This window comes from Haliotis asinina, chromosome 12, assembly GCF_037392515.1.
Source record: "Haliotis asinina isolate JCU_RB_2024 chromosome 12, JCU_Hal_asi_v2, whole genome shotgun sequence".
Classification (NCBI taxonomy): Eukaryota; Metazoa; Mollusca; class Gastropoda; order Lepetellida; family Haliotidae; genus Haliotis; species Haliotis asinina.
This window is the reverse complement of record NC_090291.1, coordinates 40,931,314-40,958,998: the sequence shown is the minus strand read 5'-3', so window position 1 is coordinate 40,958,998 and position 27,685 is coordinate 40,931,314. Positions and strand designations below refer to the sequence as shown.

Below are 27,685 nucleotides of genomic sequence, written 5' to 3'. Positions count from 1 at the left end.
AACTAAGAGGTATTGATTGGTATTGTGCTGTCAGTCCACAAACATGGCCGTGGTACGAACCAAGATTCATAGGATTAATGCTCCAGGGACGGGACCACCCTACGAATCCCACTCCATCACTCGAACCCACAACTCAGAGTGAGACAGCTATTCGCTTGCACTATGTTTATCCAATCCTGTGACAAAATGCCCTTGACTGTCTATCGTGGTAATATCCTGGTCAGCAGGAAGTTTTGAACTCGACCATCTGTGTAATCTCCAACAGACACACACAGAGTGTCATTCGTGGACAGGTCGTTGCACGTACAAACTGATCCCGCCTCACTGAGCTGGGAGTACTACCGAGTCTCCCCCTACAGACCACCCGTCCAACCACCCATCATTCCAAAATCCACCCCATTCTTACTGTTCATGATGGCTCGCTCTCTCCCCGTTCTCAACTCACGAGAGACTCTATTACATTATTCCTCTAATGCTGTACCTGATAAGTGACGTCCTTCTACGAATTACACATCACGCGAATACCCTATAAAGACCCGGCGCTGTGCTTGAACACACATATTGATCGATTACCTGTGACATCGAGCAGAGCAGATATCACAATACAGCTTCTTTATTCTTTCTCGACACACTGCTGTCGATGGCGTTATATGTTAAGAGTACCCAATCAGAAAGAACCTTTCATAATGGACGTGGAGACGACGAGAGTGTTTACTGTTTACATGACAGGACTGCTCAATGTTGAACACTGGCCATATAGCGTCCTGAACTGAACTTACTTAATGTCCTGTTACACAGGTGCGACGGGTGAAAACAGGTGCCGCACAACCTGCTGACCACGGAATTCCAGGTAACATTATCGATTTTACCGTTATAGGATGCAGCTCAAGACTTCAGTTCCAGTGCAATGTGGATCTGAATATTTCAAACAGTTGTGATTAGGCTGATGTATTCATTTCTGTATTTCTATTCATCGTTTGTAAATGTAAAAGTAGCACCGTACGAAAGTTTGAAAGCTCTGTGCACAGTCATCAGCTTCACAGACATGAAGGTAATAAAGGTTTGTTTCATAACTCTGCGACAGTGTTTGTATACGGTAGTCATCGATCGTAATGGAAAGACAATCGCCAAGCTTAACACATTGCCTGTTGAGATGAAACAGCGGTATTTGCTATTAGATGAGTAATTATCTATGTAACTGGTATGATTGCCATCCATGTTACTAAATATGCATTTACTGCCATGCATGAATAGCACTTGGTTTATTGACTGTTTTGGGGTTCTTTTTATGTTCACATGTTTTATGCTGACGGTTGTTCTGATGACCCCCATAACTACCTACCCTACTCACACCCACATACGTTGATATCAACCGACATACCTACCTGCCCACCTACTGTCCTACCAAACTAGTACCTACCTACCTACCTACCAATCTTCCAACCAACCTACCTGCCTACTTACCTACCTAACCTACTTACCCACCTTCTCGACTACCCACCTACTCACCTACCAGTCGACCTACATACCTACCAACCTACCTAATCATTTACTTACCTACAACCTACCTACTTATAAACGTACCAGCCTATATTACAAACCTACTTACCTACCAATTTGCATAATGAAGTACTTGCCTAGCTACCCAGAACCAACATACTTACTTACATACATACTTACTTACCAACTAACCTACCTACATATCTACTTACCTAAGCACCTACTGCCCTACCTATCTACCAACCTACATACCTAACTACCAACTTACCTACCTACCAGCCTACTTAATTACTTATATTACTTGAATACCTATCTACTTACCCACTAACCTACCTACCTACCTACCGAACTAACTATATCTCTGAAGAGAGAATGACAACATTTTTCGGATTATCTGGATCTTGGTAATGAAGACCGCCTCACACCAAATAAGCGATAGCTCTTGGGGTAGCCTAGTGATTAATGCGTTCGCTCTTCACGTCGAAGACGTGGGTTCGACTCCCATCATGGATGCAATATGTCGAGCCCATTTCTGGCGTCTCCCATTGATATCAGTGGAGTATTGCTAAAGCCCTACTCATCCAGTTCAAAGAATGAATGGGCGTGAGTTAATTTTTATTCCGTTTTTAGTTACCCCGCAGTTTACACACAAAACAACCATGAGTTACCTTCAATATGTAACTGTTTGAACCATGGTCGTTGATATTACAGTCCTATTCTGATATCATTCACCGACCGTGCCTTTCATAAAACCCATAGTTGACCATACACTTACAACAGTAGCAGTGTTACGAGACCCTTTGTGGAACGGCTTATAGTACATCACACTCGAACAACACACAGCAGCATTAAACACCTTCAACTACGCTGTTAGGATATTGTTGTCAGTAAACACTCCAAGTTCTGACGTGCTGGTTTATTGTCCGGAAAATCGTCAAACTGGACCACCAGACTCAAACAAGGTCAAACAAGCACAACAAACAAATGGGGGCGTTACCAGTTGTTACATAGTAACTTGCGTGTCTGGGGGTGATTGGTGGTTTCTTCTTCATGAGGAGGGTACGCCTGCAGTGATTACATTTCGCAGACCACAATAGGGATATGGGTGTTATTTAAGGTCAGTTGTGTAAGCGAGTTGATCAAACCCCTGCAGTAACAGTGCTTGGGACAAAGCGTGGGTCAGCCGGCTACAAATGAGACAATTGTTGATCATCATGCTATAACGACAATGGTTGAGAGAACACGTTTATTATCAACTTATAAAGGCAATGCTTGAGACAATAGGTTGAACATCATGTTATAACGACAATGGTTGAGACAATACGTTGAACATCATGTTATAACGACAATGGTTGAGACAATAGGTTGATCATCATGTTATAACGACAATGGTTGAGACATTACGTTGATCATCATGTTATAACGACAATGGTTGAGAGTAAGCGTGGCTCATCATGTTATAACGACAATGGTTGTGACTATACGTTGATCATCATGTTATAACGGTAATGGTTGAGACAATAAGTGCGCCAAGCTATTATGATAGTACGTCTGAGACAATTCGTCTCAGGGCTGTCATAACGCCTATGATTCTGAGCCACTGCGCGTATTTGCTGTAATGACAATGGTTGAGACAAAGCACGGATCAGACTGTTGTAATGACAATGGTGGAGAGAAAGCCTTGATCAGACTGTTGTAATGGCAATAGTTGAGACCAAACCTGCGTCAGATTGTTGTAATGACAATGACTGAGACAAACGTGTGGATGAGACCGCTGCCAGTAGCAACCTCAAGCACTATTTGTATTGCATGCATGCATGACTGGTTTGGTCGACTGTCACACATCATTCCAATCGAAGTGCTCTCCCTGTACGGGGTCATCGGAGCAAACAGAATTACAACTTAGGTATGTGGGTTACATATCAAGGCATAATTAGATACATGCTTAGTTGCACTGAACAATGTTGCTTGTACAGAGTCGGGGTTATGAAGTGGACTTAGCCTGAGTAAATGGTTGGTGTGTTTGGGTACATGATAGAACGGTAGAGACGTTAGCGAGCGAGGCCCCGAGTGTCTGGCATCAGTGGGTCAAAACAGGTAAGTGTGGTTGAAATGTATTTTAATGATTGGAGGTTTGTTTGCTGGAATAGATGGGTATTTGTTTTCGGGTTGGTTCAATGGTGAGGTCTGGTGAAATGAGGTTTGACCTCGTACGTATAAGAATATTTACCTCATATGATAGCGTGCATGTGTCTTTGTGTGTTTGTGTGTGTGTGCATGTGTGTTTGTGTGGCTGATTGTACTAACCCAGACTTAAGCTGGTCTTATAGGGCTAGCTAAGTGAGATACCATGCCGCAGTTAAGCATGAATACCCCACTCAGACACTGACTCCAAGCCGACCGGTCAGTGCTGCCAAGTGCCGGCCAGGGAGCAACAAGTACTTAGTCTAATGTTTAACGTCTTTTGGTCTGGCGGAGGGGTTTAGAGACGGGTCGTATAGGTTAGGATTGGGATACGTATTTTGGGTTTATACAGATATGGCTGGTTTGGGGATGCAGGGTCATACTTGGGAAATTAGATGTGTTTTTCCGGTAGGCACACATGCGGGTGGCTGGGAGGTATAGGGTTGTAACTGGATATGGATTCCGGGTGGATACAGATATGGAATGTTGGGCGGTTCTGGTTGCAATTAGGAGGTGCATTATATATTACCTCTGGGGGGTATGTGATTGTAAGCAAGTATGTTTCCGAGTGGACACAGACAATTGGGTGTGTATTCATCGAGGACACGCATTCGGATGGCTGGGTCGCACAGGGATGTGGTTTGACATGGATTTCGGGTGGATGCATATATAGGAGGCTAATTCTCCATTATTCTTAACCAATGTGTTGGTTTGTTTGGGCTGTTGCTCTGCTGCAGTGATAACAAGTCGATGAAAAAACACCTCTCCGCTTTGTTATATTCACCCAACCAACTCGTCACACCCTAAACTCAGCGTCCATGACAACACATACGAGCTCCCGAGGTCAAATCTGTACAAACTGTATAAAATACTAGTATAATGCGACAATCGTCCATAACCCTAACAGAACTGATTCATGTAATGTCTCCAATATCCACCTGTCAAAACGGGTTATGGCCAACTAACATTCCGTATTGTTTGAAAAGGGTAGTCAAATATCAGCCTTTTCTCGAGTGCCAACAAGCTCTCTCTATAGCTCGTCGTGATAACAAGTGTAAGCTATTTGTACGACCTCATGAAGATTACACCTGACATATAGATTCCTACAGCTTACAGAGGCACGGTGCTTGAGGACACGTTGTTGCTTTTCATTCGATTTGTGTAATGTCTGCATTGATATTCTTGTGTATCGTGAGCAAAATCTTTCGTATATAATATTGGAGCACTGTGAACACATTTAGTACAGGCTGACCATGTATACCCGGGTATAAGTTGAAACTCGTCATATCATGATTTAAAACTTAACATACACACAATGTTATGAGTAAAGGCTCATTGTATACACAATGTCATCAGTAAAGGCTGTTCATTTACCGTGGTATAAGTCGAGTTTCACCCCGCATTCCATGTCATGAATAACGTTTTACCTTAGACAACATGTAAGCGAAGGTTCGTTATATATCCCACCCCATGAGATACGGCTCACCGTGTACACCGTGTCATAAGCTAAGGCTCACCATATATCCTACGTCATGAGATACGGCTCACCATATACACCATGTCATAAGCTAAGGCTCACCATATATCCTACGTCATGAGATACGGCTCACCATCTACACCATATCATAAGCTAAGGCTCACCATATATCCTACGTCATGAGATACGGCTCACCATATACCCCGTGTCATAAGCTAAGGCTCATCATATATCCTACGTCATGAGATATGGCTCAGTGTGTACACATTATCATGATCACGGTTAGATGTGTACACCACGGCATAAGTTAAGGCTCAATATATATGTACCGTGTCATGGTTAAGACTCAACACATACACTATGTCAAAAGTTAAGGCTCACCGAATTTGTCGTGTCACGAGCTAAGGCTCAAATGCACACCATGTCAGAAGTAAAGACTCAAAGACGGCGACCTCGTTGTACCGCGGTACTTGACATATCCGTAATCAGAAATAAAATTCTTAACTTATGAGGCCTATTTTATTGAGAAATCCGATTAACATGACATTTTGTGAAAAAAACTTCTATTTTAACTTTGATAGTATTTCAGCTAAAGCCATTAGACGAACGGACCCTATTAATATTTACCAAAGGAGAGAACTCCATCGTATCGCGGTAAACAAAAAAATTCATGCCGCAGGAGATAAATATAGCTCATGACATCACTTCCGCAATATTTTTGGCAACAAGGATATGCAGGCGACTTAGTTTCGATGGAGTGGGAAGGGTCATTTGTGAAACGTAAATGTTATAGCAGGTGTTTCATGGAAGGGGGTCAGACAGAGTCCAGATTTTAATGTTAATAATTCTGCTGGATAATGCTTACGGAGATTCGATACATGCCGTCTGTTTCAAAAAAGTAAACAAACCACTGACGTTAGGCTGTCGATTTACATATAAAATCATCTCTCAGAGCCATGTCTAGCGCGCCAAACCGGAAATACCGATTTGCCGCGATACCATGAATGCCGCGATACAACGAGGTCCAAGTATACATCATGTCACGAGTCAAAGGTCACAATATATTCCATGTCGTTAGATAAGGCACACCGTATACAACATGTGAACAGGTCGCTGTATACACCATGTCATAAGTTAAGTGTCGCTGTATACACCATGTCATAAGCTAAGGGTCGCTGTATACATCATGTCATAAGTTAATTATAGGGGTCACCATATACATCATGTCATAAGTTAAGGGTCGCCAGATACATCATGGCATTAGTTAAGGGTCGCTGTATACACCATGTCGTTGTGTACGTTATAACATTAGTGATGACTCATCAAGCACACTATTTCATGAAAATTGCTTTCAGAGCGCACATCATGACGTTAACCCTTGCTGTGGTATCATGGCAACTGCACAAACCCGACACTGTGAGAACTAGCTTAAAGATACCCTTAAACATACTCACAGATGTCTACGTCTGTACATGTAGAATGATAATGCACCAACAGACCGGAACATTGCAGCTTGTATGTGTGTGTGTATGTGTGTGTGCGAGTGTGCATGCGTGCGTGCGTGCGTACGTATACGTGAGTACGTGTGTGTGTTTGAGTGATGCTAACGTGTATACATAAACGTACACCCAGGGATACTTCCATTAAACATGCACTCTAAAATATTTTAGTTCTAAAATATAGTTCTTCATGAAACACACATCATGTGTATCTACATCGATGTTGGCTTTCCATCTTGACTGGAAATAAAACCAGTCTAACTTTGAAGGTTGGGGTTATAGAGGCAGAAAAAAACCCCACAGAATTAGCTGAATATCGGACAAACGTATGACAATTCACCCATAGTGTCTACACGAACAGATCCTTTTTCATAAGAAAGCACCCTGTGTTTTCTGTTCGTGCTATGTAGCGGTTGGATGAACACAACCATACACCGTGACTGCAATAGCTAACATTAACTGTCATGGGTAACAATGAATTCAACATATGGTTAAAACAAGCTGTCGCACTAGCAGCATCAGTGCCCAGATTGGTAGTCAGCTAGAACAACAGGCTGTCAGGATATAAGTATCCACACCCAGCAGTCTAGACCGGCAGGAACGCACGTTTGGCCAGTCTCTTGAAGACAGGATTAGGTTGAGGATAGAGGACCCGGATATTGAGACATCACTTATACGTCAGAGTGGACACTGTGTGGTCATACAGATACTGTACGTGGGATTAACGAGCACACAAGGATGGGGAACTTGTTTAGTCGCAGGTGAGGTTTAATCATCATGACCGTAAAAGTATATGATGCTTTCGTGGTAACTAAGGGTGGTTAAAGGATATTTTAATAAGATTTACTCATATTGGTTGTTTCACTAAACTTCAACCTGTGTAACCAAATAAACCAAGCCGCTTATATGAACGCCAGAATACATTACAATATATAATAATGGAATAATAATAATCCAACTTCAAAAGAGCAATGCTGATAAAAGGTATCGAGTTTTCAGTAAGAGTTGATGTGAATGTTCATATTCATGATAATTTCGCTGAGGTGGCGATTTGCTACAGAGCTTCTGTTCCTCTATTAAGCAATCAGTTGAACTGGTTAGCTTTTAGATTCCAGTTGTTATAGGTTGCTAATGTTGTATTGACCTTTGAGACTGATCTTAAACCAAATGTTTCTCGTCAATATGTGGCTGCAAAATTGCCGATGTGACGCAAAATACTAACTAACCCACTCACTCGTTTAAGCAAACCGAATACATTTCATTCTTGTCTTTATCTAGCCATGACAAGAGCTCGCATTGTGACAGGTTTCATCGTAATTGCTCATGTTTGTAGTTATTAAACCCATGACAAAGTGCACAGTAATAGTAAGTCAATATATAGTATTTCAGTGACAAATCATAGAGTTAATAAAACACCTGGCAAACCTATGATGTATACGTTTTCTTGCAACGGAGTCTATGCGATATCTCAGCAAGTGTTTCAATCCATAGTTATAAGGATAAGGGAATCTAAGGTTGGCCTTGTAGAAAGAACTCTTTTTCGCATTGTGGAGTTACTTCCCTTATCTGTACCAGGATCAACATACGAATTTCAGTTATGGTATGCTGGGTGTTACTGCTTTGTAATTTGGTGTGTAATTCCGGTGGCTGGGAGGTATAGGGATGTACCCGGGTATGGATTCCGGGTTGATACAGATATGGAATGGTGGCTGGTACCGCTTTGTAATTGAGTGTATATTTCACGTGGACAATCATACGCATGCCTTGGAGGTATAGGGATGTGCTAGTAATTGGATATGTATTTCGGATGCATACATATATGGAAGGTTAAGTCTCCATTGTTCTTAACCAACGTGTTGGTTTGTTAAGGCTTTTGTTCTGCTGCAGGGGTAAAAAATACGATTAAAACACTTGTAACTAGCCACATTGTCATATGCCACCTAACCAAACTGTCGCACCCTAACCCCAACCCAGTGTCCATCACAAGACATGCAAGCACAACATTTTGTTCATATATGCTATGTCAGCGACAAATGATATAGTTAATAAAACATACTTGGTAAACATATGGTGTGTACATTATCTGGCAACGAAGCCCATAAATGTGGAGGTGATAACTCAGCAAGTGTTTCATTATATTTATGAGGGGCTCTACGGGTGGCCTTGTAAGGGAAACTGGCATTTCCGGGACTGAGTTACTTCCCGCATCTGTACTAGTATCAGCTATCAGTGCATGCACAACTCAGATTCAACCAGGTTGTCATTTCATCTGTGTTATTTATTTATTTATTTATTTATTTATTTATTTATTTATTTATTTATTTATTTATTTATTTATCTAAATATCTACGTATTCATGACTCTATCTGTCATTTATTCATTCACTGACAATAATTGAGGGACGAAGTCTATGTCTCTATGTTTATCCATCTGTCTATCTATCTATCCATCCATCCATCTGTCTGTCTGTCTGTCTGTCTGTCTGTCTGCCTGCCTGCCTGCCTGCCTGCCTGCCTGCCTGCCTGCCTGCCTGCCTGTCTGTTTGTCTGTCTGTAAAGATACGATATTGGATAACTTCATTTCTTAGAAAACATTTTCAGTCAAAAAATAGTGTTTAAAGTCACTTTATCATTACGTTGCATTATAGGTCAAGATTGCCAGGGCGTGGCCATCGTACAGACATGTGGTAACAGGATTTCTGCCTGGTGTGCCATACCTACCACAATACAAAACTATGTCAGGAAAACATTCATTGTTTATGGAAATGACCTTTTTTTCGGAAACAATGTAGCTAGGTGAATATTAGCCTGTACGGCATGCTGTATATGCCTATACCATATCCATGTGTAACATTATTGCCTTGTATTGTCAAGTCAAAGCAGCCTTATATTGTCAAGTCAAAGCAGCCTTATATTGTCAAGGCCAGTGAAGGTCCCGGGGTAGAATAAGCCTTCAGCAACCCATGCTTGCCATAAAAAGCGACTATGCTTGTCGTAAGAGGCGACTAACCGGATCGGGTGGTCAGGCTCGCTGACTTGGTTGACACATGTCATCGGTTCCCAACTGCGCAGATCGATGCTCACGTTGTTGATCACTAAATTGTCCCGTCCAGACTCGAATCTTTACGGACCGCCGCCATATGGCTGGAACAATCCTGAGTGCGGCGTAAAACTAAACTCATTCACTCACTTATATTGTCAAGTCAAAGCAGCCTTATATTGTCAAGTCAAGTCATGGCCAGTCAAGGAAAGCGATGATCACTCGGTGGTTTCTTGAACCTAGCTCGTTTAAACTATGTCTGATGGGGCGTGCAAGACAGACAGTATTAGCACAACAGATGCATACCTACTCCGACCTCGCGTTACGCAGTACGACTTTGACCTATTTCAGGAATGTAGACGTGCCTTTGTGCCAGGTGAACGCGTTGCAGCAACAAACAACAGCAGCACAAACTGCATGTTACACGGGCCATCATGTCAAAGGTTCTGGTTCAGGAAATCCATGATATTTGGTGTAAAATGAAGAAATAGACTTCGTCACAAAGTGTCAACTGCACTGCATGGCTCGTCACAATGCGTTCATAGAGGACATGTAGGTCAAATGAAATGCTGTTGGCATCCTTACCACAGCTGTTGTCGATACACTCGGTCATTGGTTTTGTAGTATTTGTTTTGACTGTACGCTTAGTAAATCATTCCTCGCAACGGAGCAGCTACAGACATTACTGACTACATATCTATTTATTGTGTATTGAGTAGTAACACCATCATATGCAAACAGCAACGGTAGCCGAATCAACTGATTGATTATGATGCGTATAGGTAACACAGCGGTCCTGGTTCGATTCCCCGCATACGTAGGGGAATTCATACCGTGAGAGGAAAACCCAGGGTGTTTCTCATTATGCGGACTTCTTCATTTAGACACTATGGGTGCGAACTTTCTGTCCTCTGTGTGCTTCTCTTGCAAAAAAAAAAAGAATCGATAAATCGGTCAAATCTTTGACCTACTCACTCACTCTAGGAACAAATGAGATGTCAATCCTGAATAAATATGTGTATGTTCACCGGTTTAGAGTAAATCGTTTATTTCGTGAACGTATTGTCTGTCCTCGACGATAGCAAGCCAGTTTCAGTATCTGTTTCATTTTCAACAGCCTGGTGAACTCGTGTTCATGAGCAGACACTCAATATATGATACTAAGTGCATGACACGTGGTAGATGTGGAATTATGGGAAATTTGTCATTGCAGTGATTCAGGGGAAATCACCAAACCAACACTTACATCTGTTCATCCAATAGAGGACGGAGCTCCACCACCACCATCACCACCACCACCACCACCAGCAACAGCAACAGCAGACGCAGCGGCAGAGGACCCCGCCATGTACCGACGACGTTATGGGAACTACAGGCCGAGCTACCTAAGCAGTTGTAATGGGTATGGCGCTCACTTTGGGATTTAATGGGTCATTGTAGTTATATGCAGGGAACTTGGTTACAGTGTGAATGGAGTTTCTGTGATTTTTGCGAGGTACATTTTGCGATATGTCAGAGTCATTGATAATAAATAATCGTTTTACTGTGACAAATGATCCCATTAAAATATAAAACTAATGGGAAGTGTTCCAGTGAGGGTTTATCCTCTTTCATCATAAAGCATGTACTGTTTTATCTGCGAATGGAACCGTATGTATCAATTTCTACGAATTGGTCAGATGTCACAGAAACTTTGTGATTACGAAATTGATGCCCAAAATGTCGCTGACGAAATATGATTTGGATTTGGACCTAATGTTAGTTAATGTTAATTCAACTCTCTTGTAATATTGATTTTCTAGGTGTACAGGCCATTATTACCTTACCCTTTTCTTGCTAATACTAAAATCACAAAGACTGTGACATATCGCAAAGTTTCTGTCGCCAAAATCTCAGAGACTTCACGTTCACTGAAACAGTTCCCTATCAGTGATATTACTGCAGGCTTGCATTTCCTTCCTCGTCAGGTTGGCACCACTATCACCACCGTCGACATTATCATTTTCATCATCATTCTGCTGATCATCACCATCCCGCATTCCCCACCCACCCACCCACCCACCCACCCCCCCCCCCCCCCCCCCCCGCCTCCTCCTCCTCCTCCTCCTCCTCATCATCATCATCACAAGCAGCAGCAGCATTATGTACGTCACCACCGTCATTATCAGGCAACCACCGTGGTTGATAGCTTGAATACCTGTCCGCGTCTAAACTATGGTGTGGTAACTTTACTCGTGCGGTGGGGGTAGCCTAGTAGTTAAAGCGTTCGCTGGTCACACCGAAGACCCGGGTTCGATTCTCCATATGGGTACCATGTGTGAAGCCCATGTCTGGTGTCCCCAACCCATTGCTGAAATATTGCCAAAAAGCGTCGAGAACCCACAGCACTCACTCACTAAGTCACTCACTCATACTAGAAGGAGTTATTCAATATCGAGTGTCTGTTTGGCTGAAATAACCTTGAACCTAATTTCGCCTTAGCTGATCATGATCGTTGTTGATGTTGTTGTGGATGTTGTTGATTTTGTTGTTGATTTTGACTAAGAGTTACACTTTATGTCACGTGACACAGACACGGTTACTACGGATATTCCCGGAGATATCCATCGTACAGCTACCCTAGATGGCGTCCACGGGCGTGGGAGAGAGACCGGTCATTCTTCACTTTCCTGGACGACGAGAGATACAGAAACAGAGAATTGAACAGAATACACAAACCACGTAAGCTACGTTTTGACACATATTTGAGACCCGTGAAGATGCGGGTTAGGATAGGCCATCAGCAACCCAATGTTTGACGTAAGAGGCGACTGAAGGGATCAGGCTGTCAGAATCGCTAACTTGGTTGACACATTTCATCGTATCCGATTTCGTACATCTAAGTTCATGTTGCTCATCACTGGATTTTCTGGCGCAGGCCCGATTTGGTCCGCCTAGAAGCTTGAGGCGAGTTCGGCGTTAAACAACAAACCAAACATCCATCCAATCAACATATATTTGGCCACTAGAGTGGATTTGAAAAAATGCTTAGCTTTGTTACAGTTATATATTAGAGACTATATGTACGTTATATTCACTTATGTTTTTGTCAATAGATTTTTTTCTCGTTAAAAATAGGCAGTGATGTATCAGCTTGGCAGGGCGCAGCTGGTCGAGTTGTGACAGTGTCGATTTAGGGCAACTCTGCTCTAGAAGGCAGGACACGATAGAAGGGGGCGGTAGGGTATGTGTGTGTGTGTGTGTGTGTGTGTGTGTGTGTGTGTGTGTGTGTGTGTGTGTGTGTGTGTTTGTGGGGGGGGGGGGCGGAGCTGTTGGGGCGAGGGTTGTATTTGGAACTTGGATAGTGGGATTTCTATAGCAGATCATATTTATGGAGGCATTCTTCATTCATTAAGAGACGATGCGGCTGAGATATAAAAGTCTTGATGTGTGGAGACGGGCCACAAAGAGATTATTGACGATATATGCATAGTCGGGACAGGGGAACTTCCTGAATAGATATAGATAGTGGGGTTCTACATGTATGCGTAGTCGGGGCAGTGGGACCTTGTGATTAGATAGTACATATATGCATCGTCGGGGTAGTTGAGACACTTTTTCTGAATAGATAGTGGGCTTGTTAATGCATACATAGTTGGAACAGTCTGTCTATACATATATAATGGGGTTGTCAGTACATGTAAACTTATATGTATATGGGACAGACTGTCTGGATAGCTTGTGGGGTGTCAATGCATGTATAGTTGGGACAGACTTTCTGAATAGATAGTGGGCTTGTTAATGTATATACATAGTTGGAGCCGACTTTCTGAATAAAATAGTGGAGTTGTTAATGTATGAATCTCTAGGAAAATCTTTCTGAATAGTAGAGTTTTTAATGTATGCAAAGTTGGGACATTTTCCTTAATGGATAGCTGGGTTCTTAACGTGTGCACCATTAAGACAATCTTTTTGAACAGAAATTGGGTTGTTGATAAATTCTGTGTCAGGAAAGTGGGACTTTCGGAATAGACAGATGAGGTGTTGTTAGTGGAAAGGATGAATGCACGGGCATGTCCAGTTAGATAATTTGATGAGATGGCACAGCTTTGGATCTTAGAAATGAAACAACAAGTTGACAAGATATAGTTGGGGCGATTCCCGGGGGGAGGGCTCCTAGACAGGTAGGAATGTATGTCCAGCTACCAACATAAAAGATATGTGTGTCGCAGAGATACTTATATTTGTTATTGTTAGAAAGCGCGGACTCTCTGGCTTCCCACCACGACTATTGCCAGGCTTGACAGTGTCACACTGAGGTAACCGCCAGCGTTGTACATCTGCAGGTGATGTTGTGGAAGCTAGCGCACCCGAGGTGCCAGTTGAAGAGGTCCCAACGAAGTTGCACGTCAAGAGCGTTGACTTACACATTGACGACAATGGGCTCAACCATAACACAGACATGTACGCCTGCACGTCCGAGCGGAAAGGAAAAGATGGTGCCATCAAACCGGCGGAGCTTGTCATTCGCAGGGGACAAGAGTTTACCCTTACCGTCACCTTTGACAGACCGTATGATGTAAAGAAGAACGACATCAGACTTACCTTCAACCTTGGTAAGTAAGCTTCTCTTCAATGCAACCATATTGGTACGTCAGGCTGTGCCCTATATTTCCAGAGTATCTTGTTTAAATGACTGATACAAGCATACCAGCGGGTTGATGAGATTCAGAATTCAGATTCGGAATGAATAGCATATATAGTATTAATGAGTGAGTGAGTGAGATTAGTTTAAGCCGTTTTAGCAATATTCCAGAAATGAGCTACACATTGTACCCATATGAGGAATCAAGCCCGTGTCTTCAGAAGGACGATCGGACGCTTTAACCGTTAGGCTACCCAGTGCCCTCACAAAGAGTTTGAAAACAACATGCTAGTTAATGTTGTTTTAATCCAAAATACAAGTACTCCAATAATATCACCACTAGGAATGGTCTCATACACTCTACTGATATCGGGCATCGAACCCATCTTCGGTAAGACGAGGAAACGCTTTAACCATTGCCTTACGCAATTTGTCTTGAACACCAATCACAACGACATGGCTGCTATTGACGAAACATTTTATTTTCATAACGCACTCGTTATTTTGTCCTCGGCATACATACATATTTCAGCGTCGGGGATAATGGAATAAAATAACCTTTTATTTAATCTACAGGCGATGATTACAAACCAAACAAAGGTACGACCGCGACGTTCAACGTGGATGAAACGGGCAGCAAGAAGTATAAGCCCAAGAAGTGGGGGGCGTCGTTGGTGTCGCAGAAGGGGAATTCCCTCACCCTGTCGGTCTTTGCCCCCGCCTCTACTCCGATAGGAGAGTGGGAATTCAGTGTCAAGACTATCGTCGACGTCAAGGATGGAAAGGATCTCATCTGGCAGTACAACCACAATGAAGACATCAACATAATCTTCAACCCGTTTTGCAAAGGTAAACAGACAGCATACAACAATGTGTTCTTTATCCTAATCGGAGGACTCTTGTATGTGTATCGAGAGTTATGTAATGCAATTTATCCTAATCAGAGGACTCTTGTATGTGTATCGAGAGTTATGTAATGCAATTTATCCTAATCAGAGGGCAGTTGTATGTGAAGCGAGAGTTCTCTTATGCACTTTATCCTTATCAGAGGGCAGTTGTATGTGAAATGAGAGTTCGTAATGCACTGTATACTAATCAGAGGGCTGTTGTAGGTGAAGCGAGAGTTCTGTAACGCATTTTATCCTAATCACAGGGTTGTTGCATGTGAAGCGACTGTTTTTAATGTATTTTATCCAAATCAGTTTTTGTTGTACGTCAAACTATGTCATGTTATGTCATTTATCCTAATTAGCGGGCTGTTGTACGTGAAACTAGAGTTTTGTAATGTCCTATATCTTAATCAGTGGGCTGGTTGTATACGTAATGAGGGAGTACGTTTAGCTTTACGTCGCACTTTATGGCGGCGGTACGCTTCTGGACCAGACTATCCAGTGATCAACAGTATGAACATGGATCTACGGATTGTCATGTGTCAACACAGTCACCGAGCCTGATCACCCGATCCCGTTAGTCGCGTTTACGACAAGCATGGGTTACTGAAGATCAGTTCTAACCCGGATCTTCACCGGTCCCGAATGTATCACTGTAAAGACGTTACGTACATGGTCTGTGTATTCTGTTCTACTCTTTATTTCTGTATCTGTCGTGGTTCAGGTAGGTGAGGAATGACCGATCTCTCGACTCTCTCAATACTAACCCGGATCTTCACGGATGGTTGTATGTCTAGCGAGAATTCTGTAATGTACTTTATCCTAGTCAGAGAAATGTTGGTTGTGAATAAAGAATTTCTGCAATGCCATCATGTCGTTCCAAAGTACTGAGTGTTTGTTCAGTTTATGTAATGTGTATGTCAATAGAGAATTTCTGTATTGTTCTGTTGTCCTTCACAGAGGACTGGGTGTACATGGAAGACAAGAACTGGCTACAGGAAGTGGTCTTGAATGACAAGGGGTCTCAGTATTACGGAAACTTCAAACGAATAGGCGCCAGGTCCTGGTTCTTCGGTCAGGTAAGCAACGCCTCACCACCCAGCTCAAGTTTAAAGTCGGTGGTGGGGTAGTCCAGTAGTCAAAGAATTGACGCGGAACATACGGGTTCCATTCCAAACACTGGTACAATGTTTGAAGACTATTTCTGGTGTATCTCTCGGTGTTGTTGACAGCGATGTCAAACCCGTCTACATAAGTAACGAGACAATAACCTTTGCATATTAATGAAAATATTCGTAAAAAACTATCAGTTTCTTGAAATTAGTTTTCTCCCTCGGAATCAGCTTCTCTGTTAAATTTTACTTTCACTACATCTGCATCTAATGATAGATCGCCGCTACATGGCTGGGATATTGGTGTGTTACATTGAACAACAGAATGAGAACATGAACATGAAGTAACCTTTTTAACGTGTCGCTCACGGTCGAACTAGTAGAAACTATTTCGTTAACTACTACTGCTGTTGGTCCTACCACTTCCTTTCCTCCTCCTCTTCCCCCTCCTCCTCCTCCTACCACCTCCACTACCACCACCACTACTACTACTACTACTACTACTACTGCTGCTGCTGCTGCTGTTGCTGCTGCTACTACTACTAATACTAATACTACTATTGCTAATACTACTGCTACTAATGCTACTATTGCTACCGCTACTACTACTACTACTACTACTACTACTACCACCACCACTACTACCACCACCACCACTACTACTACTACTACTACTACTACTACTACTACTACTACTACTGCTACTGCTGCTGCTGCTGCTGCTGCTACTACTACTAATACTAATACTACTATTGCTAATACTACTGCTACTAATGCTACTATTGCTACCGCTACTACTACTACTACCACCACCACTTCTACTACTACTACTACACTCCTACTACTAATGCTGCTACTGCTACTAATACTAATACTACCATTGCTAATACTACTGCTACTAATGCTACCACTACAACTACTACTACTACTACTGCTTCCACTTCTTCCTACAACTACAACAGCTTCTACTAAACCTATTCCACCACGTCTGCTACTACCACCTCTACCTCTGCTATCAGTACCACTGCTACTACGATTACGACCGCCCCCCTCCCCCCAACCACCACCACCACCACAACTACCGCTCCTGCCTTCACTTCTCATTCTTCTATTATTTCCTTCTATCATTTCCTTACTGCTACAGCTACCACTACCTCTCCCACTTCTTCCTGTCCCAGTAGAACTACTTCAACTACATCAACAGCTACTTCTTAAAGCAACGCTTGACGTCACAGTCTAACGCGACATTCTGGACGGTTTGATTGCAGTTCGAGGACGGCATCCTGGATGCAGCATTCCATCTAGTGAGGAAAGGGTACGGCTACCGCGCTACTCCCGACATGGCCAACCCAGCATCTGTCTCGAGGATTATCTCCCAGCTGGTAAGTATCATACTGGTGCAGTGAAATATCCTCGTTTATCTTACTTCACGCATAAATGTCGTTTTCTGATTGGCTGAGCGCTGTTCCATTATTTTCAATGTAGCGAGTTTAGTTTTACACCGAACTCAGCAATATTCCAACTATATAGCGGCGGTCTGTAAATACTCGGGTCTGGACCAGACAATCCAGTGGCCAACAACATGAGCATCGATCTGCGCAATTGGGAACCGATGCCATGAGTCAACCAAGTCAGCGAGCGTAACCACCCGATCCCGTTAATCGCCTCTTACAACAAGCATAGTCGCTGACGCACACTCGATGTTTGTTTAAGCACGTCGGGTTCAAGGAACATAAACAAACATCAACCCATACCCACCTCGTGATCAGTGAACAGCTTATAATATACTGTGCAACACCGAAAGCATAACGCACTGGTATGACATCATATGTATGTATGAGAACCTTATTCCTAACCCTTCTCGAGAAAGTCAAACATGAATAATTTCGACCTGTCTTTGCCCCACTTCATGAGACAATTCATTTCTCAAAATCGATCATCTTGAAATTGTTTCCGGATATAATTCCCAATAGAGCACGGATGGAATGTTCCCTATGGTGTGTCGCGTAAGCGTAATTTAAAGGTGTACTGTTGAACAACAAATATCATAGGTATTCATAATTCAGCGCTTCTCTCCTCCACCAACAATAGTAGTCAATGACAATGATGTCTTGCTCATCTTGCATATACGTTTTGCTCTATGATGCCGATTAGGTAAACGCCCCTGATGACGACGGTGTGCTGGTTGGCAACTGGAGCGGGAAATATGAGGGAGGAACGAGTCCCACCCTGTGGAGTGGAAGCGTTAAGATACTTCGTCAGTACATGAAAACATGCAAACCTGTCAAGTACGGCCAGTGCTGGGTTTTTTCTGGCGTCGTTACTGCAGGTATGATTGTGCACAGAAGGTCAGTTTCAATCTGTGCCAAAGCAGGTATATATTATCCGCCTCAAGGTTGTCACATTAGGTAGTTATTGTCTAAAGGACTATATTGTAACTGACCATTAAAACAGGATAGTGAATGTCCCAAGGGTGGCAAAGCAAGTAGATAGTGAATATCCCATGGCCTCCATAGCAGGTGGATAGTGAATGTCCCAAGGATGGCAAGGGAGAAATGTCATGTAAATGCGCTTAATGTAATAGGTTTGGACGTTTCAGCAAGTTGAATGATGTTTACGTCAAAATTGCGCCTAGAAACTATCCACAACACAAGCTATCCATTGCTAAAACTATTTACAATACGGGCATTCCACAACACCAACTACACACAGCAAAACTATTTGCAGCGTAAACTATCCAATAGACTTAAGAACTCGCACAGATCTTCAACACCATGATTGCTTTATCGTTGTTTCCTGACTGATGCAGTGTGCCGAGCACTTGGCCTCCCTTGTCGCAGCATCACCAACTTCGCCTCTGCCCACAACACCGACAACGACCGTCTCAGCATTGATGAACTCTTAAAGACTGACAGGAATGGTGACCAATACGATGACAGTAACGACTCAGTTTGGTACGTGGAATAATAGTCAGCTGTCTGTTGTACATTGTTTGATCGGCATTCTAGAAGTTGTCGAGTGAATAATGATGTATACAACTTTATGAATGACAGTTTGTTTGTTGCATTAGGGGCGGTAAGGTAGCCTTGTGAATAAAGTGTTCGCTCGTCATCCTGAAGTCCCGGGTTCGATTCCCCACATGGTTGCATTGTGTGAAGCCCATTTCTGGTGTCTCCAGTCGTGATATTGCTGGAATATTGCTAAAAGGTTACGTAAAACGCATCTTCCATAATCACGACTAGCGGAGATTTATCGGAACGCAAACGCTGGAGATAATCGAGGATGAGTAAAACCATACTCACTCACTCACTCTCTAAGGAACATAAATACTTTTTCAGGAACTTCCACGTGTGGAACGAGGTGTGGATGAGACGGCCAGACTTGAGCGAGGACAACCTGTGGGATGGATGGCAGGTGATAGATGCCACACCTCAAGAATACAGCGACGGTTAGTAATATACCTGTCAGGTACTCACCTTTTCCTTGGGATGGGGGTTTTGGGATAGCCTAGTGGTTAAAGAGTTCGTTCGTAACGCCGAAGACCCGGGTTCAATTCCCCTTATGGGTACAATGTGTGAAGCCAATTTCTGGTTTCTCCCGCCGTGATGTTGCTGGAACATTGCTAAAAGCGGCGTAAAACTAAATTCACTCATTCACTCACTCACTGCACCTTTCGTTTGCTAGTTGTGACGACTCAACTGTTTCAACTGTTAATATCCAGGAGTCTTCTGCTGCGGTCCAGCTCCAGTCAAGGCCATCAAAGAAGGGGAGATAAATGTCGGAAAGGATGCCGCTTTCATATTTGCTGAAGTGAATGCCGACCGTGTGACATACGTAGAGGATCCCGTCACTGGCAGCATGGTGGAAGTCAACAGGAAAACTAACAAGTGAGTGAGTGAGTGAGTGAGTGAGTGAGTGAGTGAGTGGGTGGGTAAGTGAGCGTGTGAGTAAATGAGTGAGTGAGTGACTGGGTGAGTATGGATTTACATCGCTTTCAGCACTGTTTCAGCAATATCACGGCGGGAGTCTTATGTATATCGTGTATCACGCTTCTTCTTAAATAAGTAGGGGCGGTGGGGTATACTTGTGGTCAAAGAGTTCGCTTGTCACGCTGAAGGCCCTGGTTCGATTTCCTCCATGGATGCAATGTGCGATGTCCATTTCTGGTGTACTCCGCCGTGACATTGCTGGAATATTGCTAAAGCGGCGTAAAACTGAACTCACTCACTCTTAAGCAAGTGAGGTGATTACGTTGTAGCGATAACCCACTCTTCGACGAACATTACGAAATACACTCAGTTATCACGCGTCAAAGAAAAACTTTCTGCTTTATGACAACACGTCATGTCATATTTACTGGCGAAGTCGATGCTTGTTTCAAACAGTGCGTTTATCTTGTAAAGTAATTGGTCTCTGTTTAAGGGTGGGCAAGTGCATCAGTACCCATATGCCATCGGGCCGGGCGTACAGGGGCGCCTCTATGAGAACGCTGAATGCTAGAGATGAGAAAATGGAACGTCTTGATGTCACCGACATGTACAAGTATGAGGAAGGTAACCTGTCATAAAATACAGGATTGATCGATTGACTGATGTTTAACGCCGCACTCAGCAATATTCCAGTCTGTTAATAACAGAAGCAGACAATCCAGTGATCAAGAGCTTGAGCATCGATCTGCGCAATTGGGAACCGCTGACGTAGGTAAACCAAGTCAGCGAGCCTGATCACCCAATCCCGTTAGTCACCTCTTAGGACAGGCATGACTAACTGAAGACGGGTTGCGCAGCTCGGATCAAAAGGGCTCAGTATTGCAGGGGAAATACAATCAGTGCAGTATGGTATCCTGTGTTAGGTATGAAATCCTGGGAGGAACATTGTCATTAAAACGAAGCCAAAGGGGGAAGTATTCAAGAGGTCCATACGCATCATCTTCTCCAGGTCTTCGTCTTCGCATTTTTAGCGTATTAAATAATAGTTTTTGTGTTTACCAGCCGGAAATGCGACAGTCAGTTAAAATTCCACTCTTTGGTAAATTGGTGCTTTTGACTGAGATAAAACGATCAACCAATTCCTAAACTCAGTGTGCAGTGGCGTTCATGTAATTACCTATAACTGAAACAGTTCAATATCAATGTGAGCAAACAATTGTTTTCTTGACCTGTTCAGACAGCGAAAAGGAACGAAACATCGTGAAGAGAGCACAGCGCATGTTCCGCCTTCAGCATGGTGGCACCTTCTTTGATGAAGAAGACGAAGCGGCGGATGTTTCTGTGGTTAAGGTTAGGAACTAAATAATTGTAGTGTCCCACCAGCGATCCCGTACGTATATGTTCGAGGGCGTTGTTCATAATCTAAGTTTTGTTCTTGACCGAACTGTGCCTTCGCCACCCTACCGTCACCTCTCTCTCTTCCCCAAACCAACTCCGCCCCCCACTCCCCACCTCTCTCTCTCTCTCTCTCTCTCACACACACACACACACACGACACACGCTACGTATCAACACCAAACATTCACACATACCAAGATGTATACATACACGCACACGCACACGCACACGCACGCGCACACGTGCGGACACACACACACACACATACATACATACATACATACATACATACATACATACATACACACACATACACACACATACACACACATACATACACACACATACACATACTCACAACATACACACCAACATGAAACATACACGAACACACAGAAATGAGACAGTAGGATCTTCTAGGATTTTATATCAAAATCTCATTATCTCAGATTAGACAACACATTAAAAGATATATTATTATGTACCTCGGTGTATGCAATGTACCAGATCACAACAGCGATTGCAATTAAACAGTAATGTTTCTTTTCAATGTAGGCAACAGAATACATTTTCGTCCTGCTCGGTTTGATTGTGGTATGAACCATTGTCAATTTCGGTAGGTGTTGTACACAAAATGTATTTCACATCCCCGTTTCAGTCATCGGTTTGTCTGGTCCACACCTGGTGTGAAGTAGTCCGTTAGACATGTGCAGTTGAAATATTGACAGCTGTTAAACAACATTGTCCACTCACTTGACATACAGTGTTATTTCGAAATGATGTGTTCAAACAGGATATCGAAATTGACATTGAAGAGGTCGATGACATATTTGTGGGTAACGGTTTCGAGTTCACCGTACACGTGACGAACAAAGGTAAAGAAGCCGTAGCCATCAAGGACGTTACTCTGGCGGTGATCTACAAAACGTACTTCGACACGTCCCCTGGAGTTGCGGGTTTGAGGAAGGTCAAGGACATTCAACTGGACTCGAACCAGAGTATGATCATTCCATTTCAGTCTTTAGTAAAGCCTTGTCATCCGAATCAATCAGCTTTTACCCACTGTGTATATATACGGAGGAAAAACAAATCAGGGCATACCACTTCATGGCACACTGTTCCCTTATTTAGTCTCAGACTTTCGACCACAAGGCAATACAAAGATTAAAGAAAACGTGAAAAAACAAAGGAACACCTGCACTTTCATGTGTTCCCTCATTTGTTTCCCTCATCTAAATTGTTAAGTGGAATAAAACCTGAAAAACCCTGTTTCAGTGAAGCGAGTTTTGTTTATTAGGGTCCGATCTGGCCCTCAGACTTTCGTAAGCCAATGATACAATATACACATACATGTACATACATATACATGTAGTATATACATGTACATGTAGGTCGTAACTTTAAGCGTTGTGACTCGGGACCCATAAGTTTCGTTATTCCTTACACATTGAGTATTACACCAGGACTAGTATTCTTTGATGATGTGGTTTTGTATAAATTCTTTTGAGTAAGTATTTCTCTTGTTTCTTTAGCGGAGACTTTGAAGGTTGAAGTGGACAAAGACCGTGCTGTTGCTAACCCCAGTGGGGGTTTCAATTTTGAGCTTAAGGTCGTTGCAACTTTTTTCCATACATTCCATACCGTCAGCGCCAACGAACTCTTCCGACTGAGGCGACCAGACATTGAAGTAAAGGTAAGTCGTGGTTACCTCCCTTATCAACACACAGCTCCTTGCTCCTTCGGTTAAATGACGCATTTGTGACCAACTCATGTTATTCCGGGACAAGCCGAATAGCGACTCGTACCGATCTGGAAAGATTTTATATTGGCCCATGATAACAGCACCACTCTAAACAAGAACGGCAACTCTATTCCTATTTGATGCCAGAGGTACGTCATATTACCAAGGCACCCGTATATTGTATTGCTGTTATTGTTGTTACCTATTCATTTTAAAGAATTAAACCTTTTTGATACTGTTGCGCGTACTCTCCCTTCTATTGTCCTGGACGTCTATTAACAGACCATTGAAACTCTCTAAATAATTATGTATGCCCCACCCTCCAGTCCAATCCCCTTCTTAAGAGAGTGTACCCTCCTTTCTCAGAAAGGCGTGTCTGACCATATGTCAGTCAAGTACCCATCGGTTATATGTCGATTGTGTGTCGGATGTGGGTTGAAATGAGCTGATATATGTCGACGTGCATTTTAGGGTCCAGAGACATGCAGCCTATCTGAATCCATCAAGGTAGAGCTGATCTTCACTAACCCATTGGATGTGAAGCTGACTGACTGCAAGATTGACATCGAAGGGGGTCTGGAGTGCGTGGACCTTGACATAGACAACTTGGAAGTGGGGTCAGTGTACTGACCTCTCTCACGCAAGTTCCCTGTGACGTCTGTCCACAAACCTCTCTTGCATAACATGTCCCCAGTAGCGTCAGTCCATACATTTCTCTCACAATGTTTGGTTTACAAACATCCTCACACCATGTTAAGAGTGATACGACACGTCTCAGGAGCCTCAGCTTTTTCGTTCACAAACATCTCATACATAAAGTCAATGGCATTGTTTAGTCCATACAATTTTCTCGCATAAAGTCTATAGTAATAGAGTAATGGTTGGTCCACACACATCTCACACGTAACCTCAACAATAATGTTTGGTTAACAAACAGATATCACATGATTTCTGTAGTAATGTCCACACATATCTCCCACAAAACCTCAACAGCAGTGTTTGGTCCACAAACGTTGTTGACATAACCTCGAGAAAATCATTTGATCCACAAACATCTCTGATATAACCTTAAGAATATTATTGATCCATAAACATCTGTCACATAACCTCGAAAAAAAATTTGATCTACAAACATCTCTGACATTTCCACAAAACCTTAGCAATATTTTCGATCCACAAACATCTCTCACATAACCTTAAGAATATTATTTGATCCATAAACATCTGTCACATAACCTCGAAAAACATATTTCATCTACAAACATCTCTGACATTTCCTCAAAACCATAGGAATATTTTCGATCCACAAACAACACTCACATAACCTTAAGAATATCATTTGATCCACAAACATCAATGGCAGAACCTGAAGGATATTATTTGATCCATAGAGATCTCTCACAGAACCTTAAGAATAATTTTGATCCACAAACATGTCTCCCAAAACCCCAAGAATATCATTTGACCCTGATACATCTCTCACATGACCTGAAGAATAATGTTTGATCCACAAATATAACTCGCATAACCTAAAGAATATTATTTTATCTTCAAACACCTCTCACATACCCTCAAAGATATTGCTTCCGCAATCATCGAGGACATAACGCCTACAGTAATATATGGTTCACATGCCTGTGTAATAATCGTCTTTTTAACTTATACTTACTGAGTTTTATCAACAGAACCTTATGCTCTGTTCCAGGGACATTGAACCCAGGGGCACGTGGCGTCAGACCCTCAACATGAAGCCTCTCCCTCATCCCCGGAGTAGCAAGGACAGAGATATCAGCATCAGCTTCGACTCCAACGAGTTGCCTGACATCATCGGCTACTACGCCGTGGAAATCAAGTAGCTATTGATGCACAAAGAGAGACATATACTCAGCCTTTAGTCAGTCGCTGTCTGTGATTCTGATGAAAACCGCTGACTGAACCAAATCCTTCCTTGGCAACTGTCTCCGCAGCACCTTGTTGGGGTCTCTCACTCCTACTCTTCCAGCAATGCCTTGTATTAGACTGGTCGACCTATGTGAATGGTGTTGGGGTATAACCTAATTTATAAAACATGTTTCTGTGTGTTTTTGTTTTATGAAATAATGAACTTAAGATAAATATTACCCACTGTTACCTGGCACAATTAACTTCAATAGCACCAGGATTCTCCAGTCTACAGTTTATGTGTCTATTCACGTTCTTCGAATTGTATTTGTTGAATTTGGTGGGGTTTTTTAAACGTAAATGGGGATGCGGAACACAATGCAGTATAATAAACTGGGACTCGAGATTTTGATATGTGAATTTTAGGGAAAACACAGAAAAGTAACAGACTTTTCGAAAAAGCGTGTGTTTTGTCTCCTGAAAATCTTTGCTTTTCATTTTCAGTCCTTCTGAACCATGTGGTTTAAATGTGACCCTGAACTCAAAGAATCAAACATGGCTGCAGTCACGTGGCTGACAGCACCTTAATGAAAGAAGACAATTCTTAGGAATGCTCTGAAATCCTGGCCAAGCGACGTATATTAAATGCAATGTTCATTAAATGACATGAGATCTAATGCTCAAAATATGCACTTTTTTCAGGTTATACACGTTCCACTCTGTTTAATACATAATGACTGTATATACGTTTGGAGTCAATAATCCATCTCCATAAAATCACATTCTACTGATGTTACTTGATACTTTCTATTGTGTGTCCTCGTGAGGAATGACCCATAAGGCCTGCATGTGTATGCTATGTCTATTTTTTTATTTATTTTAATTTTGCTCGATTATGTTTAAATACTCGTCCAATCACGGACAGCCAGAGAAATTCTGTGTGACAGTGGACCTCACTTCCGAAACGAAGATGTGATAGCGTTTAACTCTGCAGAAGAAAATGCATATAATATGAGTTCCGATTTCAATTTTGTGTAGATTTTGTGCAGATATGACAGGACTTTAGTTTGCTAAGAATAAATGTAATTTAAATTTAAAACAAACAACAACTGACTGGGTCAAGGGTACATATCATAATAGAATCGCTATATTTTACACCGTAAGACGAGGACGGGATAATATCTTCTAGCTTTTTAAATCGACTAGTAAATCATCGGCTAGTAAATTATCTTGTAGCAGCATATCCAATAGTAACATATAAACCTATAGACATATATCCTACAAAATTGGTTGCACCTTGGGAACGTTTTTTCTTCATTATATACTAGTATCCTTTCCATTTACAGCATTAAACACCACTCTCAAACTGTTTCTGTTGCCAAATATAAACTACACTTAAACCTCAAATTGCAATCTTCTTTTTAGATTTAGTAATTGCATATTCATATTTTTCACAAAGTAATATTTCTAAAGGTATTCAACAGCAGCAGAAGATTATGATTACCTGTTAAGGAGGGGGAGGGGGGAGGGGGGAGGGAAGGACGGGGGAGTCACTGCATAATTCGTCATGGCCAATGCCCGAGCTGAAGTTGACCATGCTTCTTAACTTGTCAGTTACTTCTTCTCTAGTTCCCCCTGTTATTTGCGTTGCGCTACACTACACTTACGCGGCAGAGCCCAGTCTGAAACCCGGATCAATCCGGGCGGACGACAAAAAGTTAAACCTGAGCTGAAAAGCTTGCATCAAATTGAAACTTTATTCGCCTTGAAGACAGCTACTTAAAACGTTTCCAAAACGTTCCTGTTGTTGGCAGCAGAAGTGGTGCATCCTGGAATTGCTGCCTTACTTGCCATGTGCTGATATACTGGAGCAAAATATTAATGTTATCAGGTTATATGACTTCATAGGTTTACTTCACTATCCATGCATATACATCTGTTTACTTGTTTATAAAGTTTATTACGTTTGAAAGGTGTTTTATTGTGTTTTCATAAGTTATGTCGATGTTTGGATTCACGAACGGGAAACATAAGTACAAGCATTCAGTAATAATATTAATGATAAACCAAATTACTCAAAGACTGCTCAGCCTGCCAGTCTCACTCAGAATATCGCCATCATCATCTAGACGTAGCCATTGTACACGTACTGGCACACACCGTTATGACGAACTGTCATGTATCGAATGCCCTTGTGTCTTGTTATCAAAACTTGATGCAGCCTCTGTGAAGTCCCTGCGCACCCTTTGTTAATTTCGAAAACCTGCATATCTGCGAAAATCGTTATTATACGTTTTCAATCCTCACATGCTCGATGGATCATGTGGCTTGTGTCGAATCCCGGATTACACGATTACGTATGTCCCTTCTACTTCGACACAACGGGGGCGATGGGGTAGCCTAGTGATCAT

At 42.4% G+C, this 27,685-nt stretch overlaps 1 protein-coding gene across 3 annotated transcripts; it reads left to right on the top strand.

The window, feature by feature from the left end:
- The first annotated feature begins 269 nt into the window (after window positions 1-269).
- LOC137259043 (annulin-like) lies at window positions 270-27,248 on the top strand. 3 transcript variants are annotated; one of them, XM_067796750.1, is made up of 17 exons: window positions 270-850; window positions 10,913-11,101; window positions 12,272-12,420; window positions 14,025-14,294; window positions 14,900-15,172; window positions 16,174-16,292; window positions 17,594-17,707; window positions 18,480-18,654; window positions 19,135-19,279; window positions 19,664-19,773; window positions 20,047-20,212; window positions 20,748-20,878; window positions 21,492-21,604; window positions 22,446-22,650; window positions 23,185-23,345; window positions 23,865-24,010; window positions 25,099-27,248. In XM_067796750.1, exons 2-17 carry the CDS (start codon window positions 11,046-11,048, stop codon window positions 25,247-25,249), a joined length of 2,484 nt encoding a protein of 827 aa, XP_067652851.1. In that variant the 5' UTR covers window positions 270-850; window positions 10,913-11,045; the 3' UTR covers window positions 25,250-27,248. The 3 variants fall into 3 exon arrangements, with proteins under 3 accessions (XP_067652851.1, XP_067652852.1, XP_067652850.1); XM_067796751.1 differs by lacking the exon at window positions 270-850 and adding an exon at window positions 3,461-3,597 and having other exon boundaries at window positions 25,099-27,246; XM_067796749.1 differs by lacking the exon at window positions 270-850 and adding an exon at window positions 7,177-7,421 and having other exon boundaries at window positions 25,099-27,246.
- The last annotated feature ends 437 nt before the right edge of the window (window positions 27,249-27,685 follow it).

What these genes read in the sequence shown, in the direction of transcription:
- LOC137259043 (XM_067796749.1), top strand. Translation starts at nt 7,399, where the DNA reads ATGGGGAACTTGTTTAGTCGCAG. An exon ending in CTTCAACCCGTTTTGCAAAG is followed by an intron (nt 15,173 to 16,173) that starts GTAAACAGACAG and finishes TGTCCTTCACAG; the next exon opens with AGGACTGGGTGTACATGGAA. An exon ending in TTCTGGCGTCGTTACTGCAG is followed by an intron (nt 18,655 to 19,134) that starts GTATGATTGTGC and finishes TGACTGATGCAG; the next exon opens with TGTGCCGAGCACTTGGCCTC.